We start from the raw sequence: 16,062 nt of genomic DNA, 5'->3' as shown, positions 1-16,062 counted from the left end.
CAGGTCATCCAAGTGCCAATAATCAAAACGGCTTTTGGGATGTATCCACGGACTTGTTAAGCCTCTGAATCCCTCTGTGTGCCCAGAGCTGAAAGGAGCATTTCTGAAGGTTAGGGAGGGATGTGGGTGAGCTGTGGGCTGACATAGATTTAGTTGTCCTGCAGAGATCAAATGTTTTGACAAGACTACCTAGGCAAAACTTATACGTTATGAGTTAGACGTTGTAAAAGCAGGTATAAGTGCCAAAAAGGTAGCCAAAGTGACCAGAAAACCACTATAGGGACAAAGTAAAGACACACTCCTCTAATGTTCACTGACCCCTGTTGCACTCGCACAAAGTTCAGAATAAAAATGTGCATACCTGCCTCCAGAACATCAGCACCTGCTATAGGAAAGCCTAGCAGAGCTGCACAGAGGTGGTTTAAGTAATCTGTGGGGTGGGCTACTGAGCCATAGAGAGGAGGACCCAGGCTCATAAGCCACTCTAACCACTACATTCATGGTGGAAAATGTGAGCCCCCAACCCTTCCCCTCCAAACCTTACTGTATTGACATATAGGTGCCACCTGCAGCCATAAGGGCTATTGGGGTTGTAGACAGGTGGGTAGGGGGGTGTTTTGGGGGGGTTCACCATATCTTATAAAGGAGTTCTGGTGAGATGTTTGTCTGCAGGTGAAATCTGAAAACAGAGACTGATAAACACATGTTACCCATATGGTTTCAACTGAGTAATGTGTTTCCAACATTGCTGGTTGTCAGGCATTAGAATTTGGTAAAGGCTTGGGTCTAGGGTATCTGTTATCAAATACGGTCCATCCCATTTTTCTTTCCCAAAGGGAAGGTTTGGTCTGGGATTCAGGAGCATGACTTTACTCACGACCTTGAGGGGCCTTAAATCAGAACCTTTTGCATGTATTTCCTGCAAATAATCCCTAGACTTTTCCGTGTTAGCCAGCATAGTGGTCTGTATTTCTTTCAGGTGTTCTTGCAGGGATTTCATCCACTCATTGGCAAGAATTACTGTCTGGTCCTCAGGAAGGAAAGGACACAACAGATTTTCCCATCGTGGCATTGGACTTCCCATTAAGGCTTCATAAGGTGCAAAACCTGTGGACTTACAAACATTAGCTCTGATACGCATAAGGACCAAAGGGAGTACCTGATCCCAGTTTTTTCAATCAGATTCAGCATAGGGCTAAGATGGGCCTTAATGGTCTGGTTCATTCTTTCTACCTGCCCTGCTGCCTGGGGTGGTATGGGATCTGCAATCTCTCAAATGGACCGCGTGGTGGGGCTCTCATCAACTGTCCCCTTTTCTTTTTAGGCTGCCTCCCAAAGGAGGCACAGATTATACAGGAGGAAACATGATCCTGTATGTCATGTTTCATTTCCGGCCACCATACCAACATATCCAAGATAGACAGCATTTCATCAGCTTTGGGGTGTCCCATGGGACCTGCACCAAGAACCCAATGCATCCAGTCTTTACTTTGAGCTCTGGGGATAGCTATAACTAAGCCTGCCTCTCTTTTCACACATAGAATGTCTTTCTGTGTAGTGAGTGTGATAAAGGGTGTGTGCTGGTATATGTTATCTGTGATATCTTGTATTAGCTTCCTCAGATTGGAGAGTTCAGGGTCATTTTTCTGTAGGGCTATGAAATAGTCTGGCGGTACCACATGATTGTAATCTGCGGAACGGGTGGCAATGGCTACCATATGAGTCTGTTAATTCCAGGGCCATATAGGGCCTACATGACATGCTTCTTTGGCTAGCGAGTCAGCTAGTGTGTTGCTCTTTACTAAAGGACCTTTCTTTCTTGTGAGCTATCACTTTAATTAAGTGTATTCTCTGAAACTTCTTACTCAATTCCCGTGCCATAGTCCACAATGATGAATGTTTTACAGATGAACCGTCAGTTGATTTAAAGTTATTAGCTAGCCACTAAGGCAACAATGCAACGGCACTTCTAAAAACATAAAGGATCTGCATTTCTGAGTGGGATTCCTAGTATTGCTACAGACATGCTACAAAAGCAGCCAGTTCACAGTACTGTGCCGAAGCAGAACCACATGAATACTGTCTCTGCAGAATCACTTGGTTAGCTGGGTCTAGTTGTAACATTGCAAAACCTGCTAATCGCCTGCCTCCCTCACTCTGGCTACTGCCATCAATATATACTGTAGGAAGAAAAGGGGATATTTTGTCCACTACTAGTTCTTTAAAGATCATGTGATTAGGGGCACTGGAGGAGGACTGACACTCATGTGGTTTCCCCTCCAGTAGGATTCCTGCAACCTGTACATTAGGCTGTTTCAGCAGTTCAAACTTTACATTCTGTGCCTGCAACATTGGGGTCCACTGGACTATTCTCTCAGTCCTAATCTTGCAGCATGCTAACTTACCCTACACAATGAATTTAAGTGGGTTATGATGGCTGCATATGTATGTAGTTTGAGCCTCAACGATGTATGTAAATTTCTGCATGGCAGCATATGCAGCCAGTGCATGCTTTTCACAGAGACCCATTTTTAGTTCTGGAGAAGTGAGAATTCTGGAAAAGAAAGCAATTGGACGATACCTTGTTCCTAGGCCCTGTGTTAATGCTGCACCTACACTATTCTCCCCAACAACAGGATAAAGGAAAAAATTTTGTGTGTGATCTGGGTTGGCAAGGACAGGAGCTGAGGTTAAAATGTGCTTTAGCTTGGTGACAGCATCTGTATGCACCTCCTCCCATACATAGTCTTTACTTTTCAGCAGAGAATAGAGTGGGGCTGCTACCTCAGCATAACTATGCATGAATTCACGGCAGAACCCTGTGAGCCCTAGAAATGACTGTGAGTGATTTCTGATCTGTAGGAAGTGGTAAGTTCTGAATCAGTTCTACCCTCTGAGAATCTATAGACTTACCATCCTGGCCAATGGATACTCCCAGAAAGGAGACTTGTGATTTGCATAGCTGAGCCTTGGCAGTATTAACTTTAAGGCCAGCTTCTAAGAGGTTAGAATCTCTCTTACATGTGCCCATGTGTAGATTCATTCTCAGACTGAATTAAAATGTCATCAACATATTGTATCACATTTTCTCAGCATGATATACGTGCCAGGACATTGTACATGTATTTATGAAAAACTGCTGGTGAATTTTTATATCCCTGGGGGAGGACTGTCCATGCATATTGTTTATTCAGCCATTGAAATGCTGTTTTGTTCTGGCATTCAGTGGCCAAGGGCAGACTCCAAAAGCCATTAGAAATGTCCAAGACAGAGAAAAATTTGCATTTGGGGTTCAATTTAGAAATCATTTCATAGTAAGAGGCAACCACTGGTACCACAGATTTGGAATCCTGATTTAGGGCCCGGAAGTCTATAGTGAGCTTGAAGGAGCCCTCTGGTTTGACTGCTGGCCATGCTGGAGAATTGCACATTGAAGAGATAGGTCTGATCAGACCCCTCTCCTCTAGTACCTGTACAATCTGAGTTACTGGTTCTATTGTCAGGTTTTCAGGATTTCCCCAATGAATATGCATTGAAAGCAGTGCATGCACATAGATCTCATGCATATTCATTGGGGAAATTCTGAAAACCCGACTGGATTGCGGCCCTCAAGGAGGGACTTCGAGACCCCTGCTCTAACAGAATTTCAGCGTGCATTCTCCTACAATCTAGTTTGTCTTGTGCCCAAACTGAAATATCTGCCACCTCTTAGGGAATACCACTAAGGTCATGCAGCTGAGCTGCCTTAGTGCAAAATGCTGGCCTACATTGTAAGTAGACGCGGCCTCTATACTTATCGCGGCAAGGGATCTCCTTGCCGCGATAAGTATATCGGCTGCCTGTCCGATCGCTGGCAGGAGGGTGCCCAATCCCTCCTGCCGGAATGCCGCCGCACCCCCCCCCCCCCCCGACACTCCCAATTGCCGGCAGGAGGTTGCCCAACCCCTCCTGCCGGAAAGCTACACCCCCTCCGGACTCCCAAGGCTAACGCCCCCCGCGCTACCACATCCCCCCCCAAGATGACCCCCCCCTAACCTCTCCCCAACTAACCTCCCCCCCCCCCCAACTAACCTCTAAATTGTTGGCCGGCCGGCCGGGTCTTGCCGTCCAGCTGGCAGGCCTGCCTCGTCCGCTCCTTCCAGGCCCATCCCCACTAAGCCTAAGGCCTGTGCCAATCAAGCCTTAGGCTTAATGGGGATGGGCGGACCCGCTATGTTTAAGGCCTGATTGGTCCAGGATTCTAGAGCCTGGGCCAATTAGGCCTTAGGCTTAGCGGGAATGGGCCTGGAAGTGGTGGGCCCGCCTCATTTCAATGAGATGGGCCTGCCGGCTGGACAGCAGCAAGACCCGTCCAGCCAGCCAACAATTTAGAGGTTAGTTGGGGGGGGAGGTTAGGGGGGTCATCGTCGGGGTAGCGGGGGGTCTGGATGGGGTGCGGCTTTTTGGAAAGAGGGGTTGGGCACCCTCCTGCCGGCGATCGGACAAGCGGCCGCTGTACTTATCATGGCAGGGAGATCCCTTGCCAAGATAAGTGTAGCGGCCGCGTCTACTCTAACCCAATTCTCTAACCGGCATCTGTAACATGGACGCCGGTTACAGAATCGGGGTTAGTGTAGGCCCGATTCTGTATAGAATGCCCCCTTCCAGGCGTCCTATACAGAATCAGGGCCTTACTGCCTACAAAATAAGTGCACTAAGTGCTCATATAGCAATTTTTAAAAATGGCCACACGCTAATGCTGACATTTTAGTGTGTGGCCATAAATGAAATAGAAAATAGCAGTTTTTTATTGCCACAGTAAAAATGGCTTGGCATTGGCACACCCTTATGCGGGTCTTTCCTGCTCACTAATTCTTGCCATAGCTTAGGGCTCCTTTTACGAAGGCGCGTTAGCGATTTAACACGTGCTAAACTGCCGGCTGCACTAGCCGCTACCACCTCCTCTTGAGCAGGCGGTAGTTTTCTGGCTAGTGCAGGGATTAGCACATGATAAAAAGTCACGCGTGAAAGCCGCTAACGCGGCTTCGTAAAAGGAGCTGTTAGTAAAAGGATACCTTGATATCCTGACAGCAATATTTTCTAGATGTCCCAAATGTGCTTTTTTGCCCAATCACTTTTTTGACACATCTAAAGAGTCGCTGCCTAACCCATGCCAGTACCCGATTTGCATACTTCAAGCAACTGTTGCATTGCGTATTCACTTGTGAATTAGCTATGTTGTGCTATTTTTGCTTTTTGTTTCCCTAGCTGGGATAGATGGGCAGCAGAGGATCATGTTCTTCGTGACACCGATGAAAATCGCACACTACAAAGAAAGTTGGCAAGAAAAGCTGTAGCTCGCATGTAAGAAATAGTACTTTTTTAAATTTTTTTTTTTTTTAATTATAATTTGAGAATGGGGAATTCCCTTATATAAGATAAGGCATTGAGCAAATCCAACAAGGGTTCTCTTCCTTCTGTTTCGAATGTCTCTTTTTCATGTATATGTGTATGTTTGTGTGTATGTATATATGATAGTGGTAGACACTGGATGCTGGATGGAACCTGGGGGGGGGGAAAGATGGGAGATGATGCTGGATGAAAGAACACAACCCAACAGCTAAGCATTCATCTGTCTTATCATTCCCTTGGTAATTCCCTGTCTGAACACTTGTGTATCCTACCTTGACAGAACCTTCATGTTCCAAGCTAACCGACAGCAATCCTGGCTAGGAAACTACATAAATAGAACCAGACAAACTTACCATGAACCGCTCTGTTTGACAAATTCACCACCTAAACAGACCATTCCGCGCTCTCTACGCTTTTTCCCCCTTCAAATCCCTAAGCAATTCTTCAGGCAATTCCTACCCCCCTCCCCTTACTTTCCCTCCCCTACAACCCTTTTCTCCTGTAACTTTCCCCTCATGCATTTGTAATTCACTGAATGTCCAGCCTTCTCTTAATGTGAACCGCCTAGAAGTCGACTGACTATGGGTGGTATAGAAAAATAAAGTTATTATTATTATTATTATAGATGCATCTTTTTTTTTTTTTTGGTCCAGTTTGTGTCATAACTAGATTGTAAGCTCTTTTGAGTAGGGACTCTTTTGAGTAGGGACAGTTATAGTAATTATGTGTTTTGGTGCATTAATTTGAAACATTATCCATGTTTTCATTTTTTTTCTTAACTGGGATTGAGGGGGAATGTGAGATTTTAGGTCTTTTTCATATGTCATTACTAGCGTACACTTTTCCATTTTGTGAAAGAGGGTGTCTTCTCAAAGTTAATGTTTCTACAATGAAAAATCAGGGTGGAAAACCAAAACAATAACAACAAACTTCTAGAAATATGACACAACTTTTGGGCTTTTATTTCTTTATTTAATTCAGTTAGATTTCTATCCTGTTTTTCCCAAAGAACTCAGAACGGGTTACAAGTTGACATACACAATACACAATTAACAGGTAAAATTTGCCATAATTACAATCCAAGTTTTTATTTGACACCTACTAGGGATCTAATACCAAAATACTTAGTATACAGTTTACAGGCTACAATTTGCCATAGTTACAGTACAAGCTTTTTCAATACAAGTTTTATCCTAACTTGACACATACTAGAGATCTAGTACCTATATACATAATATGCAGCTTAAAGGATAAATTTGACATAATTACAGTGTGAGATTTATCAATATAAGTGGGTTTATCTAAAAAATCTTAACCTAATACAAACCGAGGATCTAGTATCAATATACATTAATATTTCTTTGTAATCTGTCGGCCTTAGACAGGGGATTTAGGTGAAGAGAGATGTAATGCTTTTCAAAAGTTGTAAAGTCCTTCAAGGGATCTGATCTGCAGGGGCAGTCGATTTCCAGTGACTTGATATGAAGTGGGAGTAGAAACATCGTTTGGCGATTTGCAGTTGGCGAATACGACAAGGGGGCGTTTTGAGGCATATTTCAATCCTTGGAGCAGAGGAACCTGTTCGGCACGTACAGAGGAAACTTAGTTGACATATAGCCCGATGCCATGTTGTGCAAGGTTTTGAATGCTAACATCAGGCCCATGAAGACGCAACGTTTGCCTACGGGCAGCCAGTGAGCCGATGATAGAGTCTGGGAGACAGGGTCATGGGCACAGAGGTTTTTTAGAAGTCTGATTGTTGCATTTTGTACACACTGGAGACGTATGTTCTTCGCCATGAGACCGTTGAATAGGGCGCTGCAGTAGTCCATGCAGGAGAGGACAAGGGCATAGAGTAGTTGGGTGAAGTCAGACTCTGTAAAGTAGTTCCTTATTTTTCAGAGTTGACGTAGATGGTAAATTGAGGAAGATACCACTGGTCGCCGTACATGAAGAAGGACGCGGTACTACTCGAAAGGGTCCTGAGAAGAGTGACTAAAATGGTTAAGGGGATGGAGGAGTTGAAATACAGTGAGAGATTAGAGAAGCTGGGCCTCTTCTCCCTTGAAAAGAGGAGACTGCGAGGGAACATGATTGAAACATTCAAAATACTGAAGGGAATAGATTTAGTAGAGAAAGACAGACTGTTCACCCTCTCCAAGGTAGGGAGAACGAGAGGACACTCTCTAAAGTTGAAAGGGGATAGATTCCGTATAAACGTAAGGAAATTCTTCTTCACCCAGAGAGTGGTAGAAAACTGGCACGCTCTTCCGGAGTCTGTTATAGAGGAAAACGCCTTCCAGGGTTTCAAAACAAAGATGGACAAGTTCATGCTAAACTGGTGAGACTGGACTCATTTGGAGTACTGGTCTTGACCTAGGGGCCGCTGCGTGAGTAGACTTATGTTCTTGAAAGATATGGTTGGAAAGTGACAGGTTGGAGTCGAGGAGTATTCCTAGGCAGCGTGCTTGGTCTTTTGCAGTAATAGTAATTGAGTCCCAACGTAGCGTGGGATGGGGCAGTTACAGTGTTCTTTGCAGATCTAAAGGAGTTCCATTTGGAGGTACACTTCCCCCTCCGAATCCGCGGTTTCAGCATCTGCGGATTCAGTTATTTGCAATTTTAAAACAAAAAAACCCATTTAAATTTTTTGGGCTATAAATTTTAAGCCCTATAAGTCCCCCCCCCCCCCCCCTTTAAGCCTTACTTGGTGGTCTAGTGCAGTGGTTCCCAACCCTGTCCTGGAGGATCACCAGGCCAGTTGGGTTTTCAGGCTAGTCCTAATGAATATTCATGAGAGAGATTTGCATATAATTGAAGTGATAGGCATGCAAATCTGCTCCATGCATATTCATTAGGGCTAGCCTGAAAACCCGATTGGCCTGGTAGTCCTCCAGGACAGGGTTGGGAACCACTGGTCTAGTGGGTTTTTGGGCAGGAGCGATCTTCTCACACTCCTGCCTCGTGCAGATCTCTCACAGGAAATGGCTCGAAAGACTACAGGAGATCAAGGCAGTCATTTCCTGTGAGCGATCTGCAAGAGGCAGGAGTGTGGGAAGATCGCTCCTGCCCCGAAAACCCGCTAGACCACCAGGTAAGGCTTAAGGGGGGCTTACAGGGCTTAAAATAGCCAGGTGGAAGCGGGGGTTAGGGGCAGAACCGGCCTGAATATTATTCGCAGTTTTTTTAATATTTGCAGGCCAGCTCTGCTCCTAACTCCCGTGGATATGGAGGGAGAAGTGTATTTAGTTGCAATTTGTTGATGGTCATCCAATTTTTGATTTCCGAGAAGCATTTTAGGAGTTTCATGATCTGTCATGGGTTTCTCCTGGTGGTAGGTACAATTGGATGTCATCCACAAAGGAGTGAATCTGTATTTGGTATTTGTGGGCTATGTCTAGGACTGGTCTAATGTAGAGATTGAATAATAGGGGAGGGACAGTAGAGCCCCCCTGCGGAACACTGTATTTGATCATTCGGTTTCGATAGCGCATCGAGCAGTACGTCTTGAGATCTATTTTTTAGGAAGGAGGTGAACCATCGTAACGCTGTATCTCTGATTCCAATTTCAGAGAGCTGTGCAGCGAGGAGAGGATGGTCAATAGTGTAAAACGCTGCACTGAGATCCAGCAGCACCAAAAGGTCATCATTTACCCTTATCCGTGAGTTTTCAGCAGACGTAGATGATTTCGAGAAGGATGGTTTCCGTACTGTGGAATTTCTTGAATCCTGTTTGGAAGGTGGATAGAACTTTGTTTGTCAAAGGAGTGTAATTGGTTTAACACTGTTTTTTCCTGATGTGTAATATGTGATGGTTTTATTTTAGAAGATAGGGTTATTGAATTTGGAATTAGAGCTTTCTTTAAACAAATGTGTTTCTGTTCTAGCTACTCTAATAACAAGGGAGGGAGTGTTTGTAATGTAATAGAGCTGTAGGCATAAATAGGTCTTGCCTACAGTGTTACTGCATCCTAAGGGAGAACGGTGAAACGAGGAACATAAATGTGTGTAATGGAATTTTGTTTAGCACTCAAAATTAATTTATGATCCCCAGTGATCAGATCTGAATTTTCAGCCCCTGAACAATACTGATAAGCAAGGACGAGCTAATTATTATAATAATAAAAATAAAGGCTATTTATTTCATGCAAGTGTAACAACCAAACATGAAAACACAAGTGACTTAGGATAATATGCAAAATAGCTTGGGAAAATGAGACACACATTCTTATTGGCACACCTCTCTGTTCACAAGTTCAGGTGATTTTTCCATGTTTTCAAACTAGCCCATTGTGTGCTAGCTCTTTGAGGTTTGGGAGTTCTTTTAGCTAATAAGTGTAATTAAGTAGTAGTTTCAATCGAAAAAAAACAGCAAGAAACTCTTATTTGCTCAAAATACATTAGCAATGTGATATGGTACTCCGAATATGATAGAGCTGTAAAATTATTTCAGTTCTCTAAGGAAACCCATTTATGATCAAATTATTTGAAGGAATGATGAGGTCCAAGAATTACAATTCTGTGGCTTTCTTATGCAGTTTTAGCTTTCCACTTTATTTCTGTTATGAAACAGGAATGTAGCTTAATCAAGTAGGGACAGGAAACAAAGCTACACTTAACTCCATGCACTCATTTCAATATTTTTATATTAGTGTCTTTATGGCTACCTATTCTGTGAAGTTGCACAGAGTCGGTTCAGAGATTGACCACTAGGATGGTCTCAGGACTTAAGGATCTCCCATATGAAGAATGTCTAGGTAGGTTGCAGCTATACTCTCGAGGAACGCAAAGAGAGAGGGGAGACATGATAGAGACGTTCAAATATGTTACTGGCCGTATGGAGATGGAAGAAGACATCTTTTTCCTTATAGGACTTACGGCGACAAGAGGGCATCTGCTCAAAATCAAGAGTGGGAGATTTCATGGGGACATTAGAAAGCATTTCTTCACCGAAAGGGTAGTTGATCGTTGGAATGATCTTCCACTTCAGGTAGTAGAGGCCAACAACGTGCTCGCTTTTAAGAATAAATGGGATAAACATGTGGGTTCACTTCGAGGAAGTGCTTAGGGGGGTGGGTTATCCGAATGGGCAGACTTGTTGGGCCGTCGGCCCTTTTCTGCCGTCATTCTGTATGTTTCTAACAAATAGAATCCCCTTGTACTGTGTACCTGAACTTTCTACCTCTCTTACAGGAGAAGGAAAGGAAAGAAGAAGAAACGTTGTAGATTGCCTGGGGTAGACTCCGTTTTGAAAAGCCTTCCTGTTGAGGAGGAGGAGGAGGAGGAGAATGATGAAAACTGTAAGTTGAATGTTTATATTGTAGCCACCACCAGAGTCTCTAAGCAGGACTCAACCATGCCCCTAGTGGCCACAGCCAAAATAGATCCTGGCGTGTGACTCAGAAAGGAGTCAACCCTGCAGGGACTGAAAATATTATATAAACTTCTCACAACTTCCAACAGCAATAGTTCTCCAAAAAGAATAGTTTTAATAGTCAGAATGTGCCAAGTCAAAATGAAATGTAATTTCCAAAAAAAAACCAAACTTCAGGGGAAAATCCTGTGTATCGCTCAGGATTTCCCTACACAGTTCACTTAACTCCCAAAACTGTACTTTTTTACTCAGTTTCTTTTCCAAAATTCTTTCCCCAGCCTGCTCAATGCAGGTCCCAGGTAAGTCTAGCTTCTTAGCTGTAGCAGTTCAAGCATTCAAACAGCCCAAACACAAAAGTCTCCAGCTAACACAGCACTGCTGGGGCCTGGAGAATTGCCTCAAATTTGCATTATGTAAAGCACAAAAACAGCTTTCTAAATTCCCTCCCAAACCTCTCCCACAAGACAATCTTGACTTCTTTAGCACTCTCCAGACCAGTAGAGGTTAACTTTACGATTGGTATATATCTAATCATGACCAGCAGGTGGAGACTGAAAACAAAACTTTGGGACAGTATATCCTAGCCCCTCCTCTCTATTTCCCTCAGTCTTCTTTCAGTCTCCAGCAGGTGTTGAGTGATCTGTACCCATCTCCCTTGGTAGGGCTGTTGGAATTTGTTTAGAGGTTTATTGTCCCTGTTTTTAGCCGGACGGAGCTTGGACGGACTCTGTTTGGGGGTTCGTCCGACCTCGGGGGTGTCAAACCCGGCGGGTCACGAGCGGGGTCCCTCCCCCCACTTCCTCCACCTCCCCATATTTTTTTAGAGGAGCCTCAGCAGTAAGCCTTGCCCCCTAAATCAAGCAAGGCATATTGCTTCGAGAGCCTGTGGAGTCTGTTCTGTAAAAAAAAAAAAAAAAAAAAAAAAATCCTGAGGTAGTGCTGGTCTGGAGGGTTGTATCCCTTTAAGAAAACTGTATTTTACTGTATTTTTTCAACTAACCGGCACTTTTTTACAGCTAGGTCGCGTATGGAGCAATGAGCACTTCTAAAGGGAAAAAGTGCTCATTGTGCTCCAGACGCGAGGCACTCGCGGCCGGCCTGTGCAAGCGGTGTTCAGGCCGGTGCGGTGGAGGAGCTCCGTCGGCAGCGGCTGCAGGCGCCCAGAGCTCCCCGCCGATGGTGCCTCGCGAGTCGGCAGGGAACGGTGGAGAAGCCCGGTCTTCTCCGTCCGCCCACGGAGGGATTCCCCGAGCCGCCGACGGTCGGGTTTTAGAGGATTCCCTCTCAGCTGATATTTTGACAGCTGATGCCGGCTTGCCTGTTTTAGCGGCTGAGACTATTCAGGTCTCTCAGCCGCTTCAGGCTGTGGAGGGAGCTGTTTTGGCGGGAAAGACGCCATCTTCTCTGTCTGGCCCCTCCATTTTGTCTTCCACCTCAGGTGACCTTCCCCCTGTTTTGTCTAAGCAGGGGCAGGTTTCTGCTGGGTCCCCTGCTGTGGCAGGGAGTCCCTTGGGACCCTCGGGGGGTTTTTCCCCTGATTTTTTCTTTTCATTATGCAAAGCCTATTTTCAGGCGGCTGGGGGTCCCGGTTGCGCCCAGGGGGTCTCGGGGGGTGGGGTTTCCTCCGCGCTCCCTGCGGCTTTGCCTCTCTCGTCTGACGTGACGTCCCCTCCGCCGCCTCTCTTGTCCAAGCGTCCGCGGGTGTCGTGGGACGAGGATTTGTGGTCGGAGGAACGTGTCGGTATGGAGGAGGACCTGGACCCTTCTGAGGAATTCCAGGACCCTCTGGAGGGGACGGAAGCTGGCGGCGGGTTGTCGGGTTTCCCGTTCTCCAGTGACGAGGCGTCCGTGGTGCGCCTTTTTCAGAGAGATGAGCTGCCTGACCTTATTCAACAGGTTTCTTCGGCTTTGCGTTTTGAGGACGCGCCGCCGGAGACTCCGCGTGTGGGGGACCCTCTGTTACGAGGGATCCGTTCCGTTTCCCGCTCTTTTCCTATGCATCAGGATATTCGGGATATTATTCTTGAGCAGTGGAAAACGCCGGAGACGCCGTTTCGGCTGGCGCGCAGCATGGCTCGCCTGTATCCCATTCCTGAAGGGGATCGGGCTACGTTAGCTTCGCCAGTCGTGGATGCGGTGGTCTCGGCTATTTCCAAGCGGCATACCGTGCCTGTTGAGGGCGGTTCTGCCTTGCGGGACTCTGAGGAGCGCAAATTGGAGAACATCCTTAAGCAAAATTTTCAAGTCTCTGCTTTTGGGGTCCAGGCGGCTATTTGTGGGGGACTGGTCGCTCGCGCCGTGTTTCGGTGGGCGGAGCGGGTCTTGGATCGAGAGTCTGACGACTGGTCTCTGGTGGATCAGGAGGTAGCAAAGATTGAGATGGCTGCCTCATTCCTCTCGGATGCTCTGTATGACTTGGTGCGGATCTCGGCTAAGTCCATGGCTTTTGGCGTGGCCGCAAGGCGTGTGTTGTGGCTGCGCGCTTGGGCGGCGGATGCTGCGTCCAAAGCTAAGCTTACTAAATTTCCCTTTCGGGGGTCGTTTTTATTTGGAGAGGACTTGGATAAGTTAATTCAGACTCTGTCGGACTCGAAAGTTCCCCGTTTGCCGGAGGACCGTGCCCGCCCGGCGTCTCGGGGGGGTGCGGCCCGGGGGCGTTTGCGGGAATTTCGCAAGTATCGCCCTGGGCGTGGGGCTGCTTCTTTCCAGTCTCCGGGGTTTTCCCGGGGTCGGTTCTTCCAGCGCATGCAGCCCTTTCGGGGGGCCCGTCGGGGGGCAGGGAACCCCTCCGCCGGTTCCCCCGCTTCCCGTCCTGCACAATGACGCCTTGCCGGCGCCCCCCTTGGTTCCGGTGGGGGCCCGGCTGCGCGACTTTTTTCCCAAATGGGCCGAGATCACGTCCGATCAGTGGGTCCTGGAGGTGGTGCGGGACGGTTATGCCCTGGAGTTCGCCCGCTCTCTGCCGGATTTTTTCCTCGCTTCTCCGTGTCAGACTCCGGGGAAGAAGCAGGCTTTTCGCCAGACCCTTCAGCGCTTGCTAGATCTCAGGGCAGTAGTTCCGGTGCCCCCCCCGGAGTGGGGCACGGGCAGGTACTCCATTTACTTTGTGGTGCCCAAGAAGGAGGGGACTTTTCGGCCCATCCTCGATTTGAAAGGGGTCAACAGGGCTCTCAAGGTTCCCTCTTTCCGTATGGAAACGCTGCGGTCGGTCATTCTGGCGGTTCAGCCGGGGGAGTTTCTCACTTCTCTCGATCTGACGGAGGCCTACTTGCATGTTCCTATTCGGACCTCTCATCAGCGTTTCCTGCGCTTTGCGATCTTGGGTCGGCACTATCAGTTCTGTGCGCTTCCCTTTGGGCTGGCCACGGCTCCCCGGACGTTCACCAAGGTGATGGTGGTCGTCGCGGCAGCCTTGCGGTCGGAGGGCATTCTGGTACACCCCTACCTGGACGACTGGTTAATTCGGGCCAAGTCGTTGCAGGAAAGCTACCGGGTTACGGCTCGGGTGGTGGAGTTTCTCCGGTCGCTGGGCTGGGTGGTCAACCTTTCCAAGAGTCGGTTGGTTCCGGCTCAGCGTCTGGAGTACCTCGGGGTGCTGTTCGACACCTCCTTGGGGAAGGTCTTCCTCCCAGAGGCCCGGGTGAGCAAATTGCAGTCTCAGATTCGCCTGCTTTTGGCGTCCCGGTGTCCTCGGGCGCGAGATTTCCTCCAGGTCCTGGGGTCGATGGCGGCGTCCCTGGACGTGGTGAGGTGGGCGCGGGCCCACATGCGTCCTCTTCAGTATGCTCTGCTCCGGAGGTGGTCTCCCCAGAGGCACGGGATGGATGTTCCGGTTCCCCTGCGAGGCTTGGCGCGCTGCAGTCTGCGTTGGTGGCTCCGGACCCCTCACCTAGTTCAGGGGGTGGGTCTGGATCTTCCGCAGTGGACGGTGCTCCTTACGGATGCGAGTCTCCTGGGTTGGGGGGCCCAGTGTCTGGGTCACTCTGCTCAGGGAACCTGGTCCACGGAGGAGGCCTCCTGGTCGATCAACGTGTTGGAGACCAGGGCGGTCCGGCTGGCGCTGTTGGCTTTCCACTCCCTTTTGTTGGGCAAGTCGGTCAGAGTCCTGTCGGACAATGCCACGGCAGTGGCTTATGTCAATCGTCAGGGGGGCACCAAGAGCACTCTGGTGGCGCAGGAGGCGGCTCGGCTCATGGTTTGGGCGGAGTCGCATCTTCTGGACCTCTCGGCCTCTCACATTGCCGGGGTAGAAAACGTTCAGGCGGACTTCCTCAGTCGTCACTTCTTGGATCCGGGAGAGTGGTGTCTCGGCGCCGAGGCGTTTCAGTTGCTAGTGCGTGCTTGGGGGCAGCCCCTGATGGATCTGATGGCTACAAGTGGCAACGCCAAAGTACCCCGCTTCTTCAGTCGTCGCAGGGACGGTCTGGCCGAGGGTCTGGATGCTCTGGTCCAACCGTGGCCAACGGAGGGGCTGTTGTATGTGTTCCCTCCTTGGCCATTAGTAGGCAGAGTACTGCTTCGCATTGTTCGCCATCCGGGGCTGGTGGTCTTGGTGGCTCCGGATTGGCCTCGTCGTCCGTGGTATGCGGATCTGGTGAGGCATCTGGTGGCGGATCCTCTTCCTCTGCCTCTCGAGTGCGATCTTCTGACGCAGGGTCCCATTCCCATGTTCGACCCGTCTCCCTTTTGTCTTACGGCTTGGCTCTTGAAAGGGGCCGCCTGAGTAAGAAGGGATATTCCGACAAGGTGATCTCTACACTTTTGGGGTCCCGGAGGCTTTCTACCTCTCGGGCTTATGTACGGGTTTGGCGTCTGTTTGAGGAATGGTGCCGAGCGCGGGGAGTGGTCTCCTTTCGCGCTTCTCTGCCTAACATTCTGGAGTTTTTGCAGGATGGCCTGGATAGGGGCCTGGCCTGGTCTTCTCTTCGGGTTCATCTGGCGGCCCTGTCGGCTTTTCGGGGGCTGGTGACAGGTCAGCGTTTGTCAGCCATTCCTGATGTGATTCGCTTTCTTAGGGCGGCCAAGTTGCTCAGGCCTCCCATAAGGCCCTCGATTCCCTCTTGGGATCTCAATCTGGTTCTCTCTGTTCTAGTGCGCCCTCCTTTCGAGCCGTTGGATGGCTGTTCGTTGAAGGACCTTACGCTGAAGTCGGTCTTTTTGGTGGCCATTACTTCCGCTAGACGGGTGTCGGAGCTACAGGCTTTCTCTTGTAGGGCTCCCTTCCTGGAGTTTTCAAAGGAGCGGGTTGTTTTGCGGCCTGTTCCTTCCTTTCTGCCGAAGGTAGTTTCTCCTTTTCA

At 48.3% G+C, this 16,062-nt stretch overlaps 1 protein-coding gene across 1 annotated transcript in view; it reads left to right on the top strand.

Annotated features, from left to right (window-relative positions):
* The window catches only part of MSL3 (MSL complex subunit 3), a 118,404-nt gene that overhangs the window by 16,180 nt on the left and 86,162 nt on the right, over positions 1-16,062 (top strand). Inside the window, exons 3-4 of the mRNA XM_033947964.1 lie at positions 5,248-5,343; positions 10,585-10,691. Coding sequence (XP_033803855.1) covers positions 5,248-5,343; positions 10,585-10,691 — 203 coding nt within the window. The remainder of the gene's footprint in view (positions 1-5,247; positions 5,344-10,584; positions 10,692-16,062) is intronic.

Source organism: Geotrypetes seraphini, chromosome 6 (assembly GCF_902459505.1).
Source record: "Geotrypetes seraphini chromosome 6, aGeoSer1.1, whole genome shotgun sequence".
NCBI lineage: Eukaryota > Metazoa > Chordata > Amphibia > Gymnophiona > Dermophiidae > Geotrypetes > Geotrypetes seraphini.
This window is presented reverse-complemented; position numbering and strand designations above follow the sequence as displayed.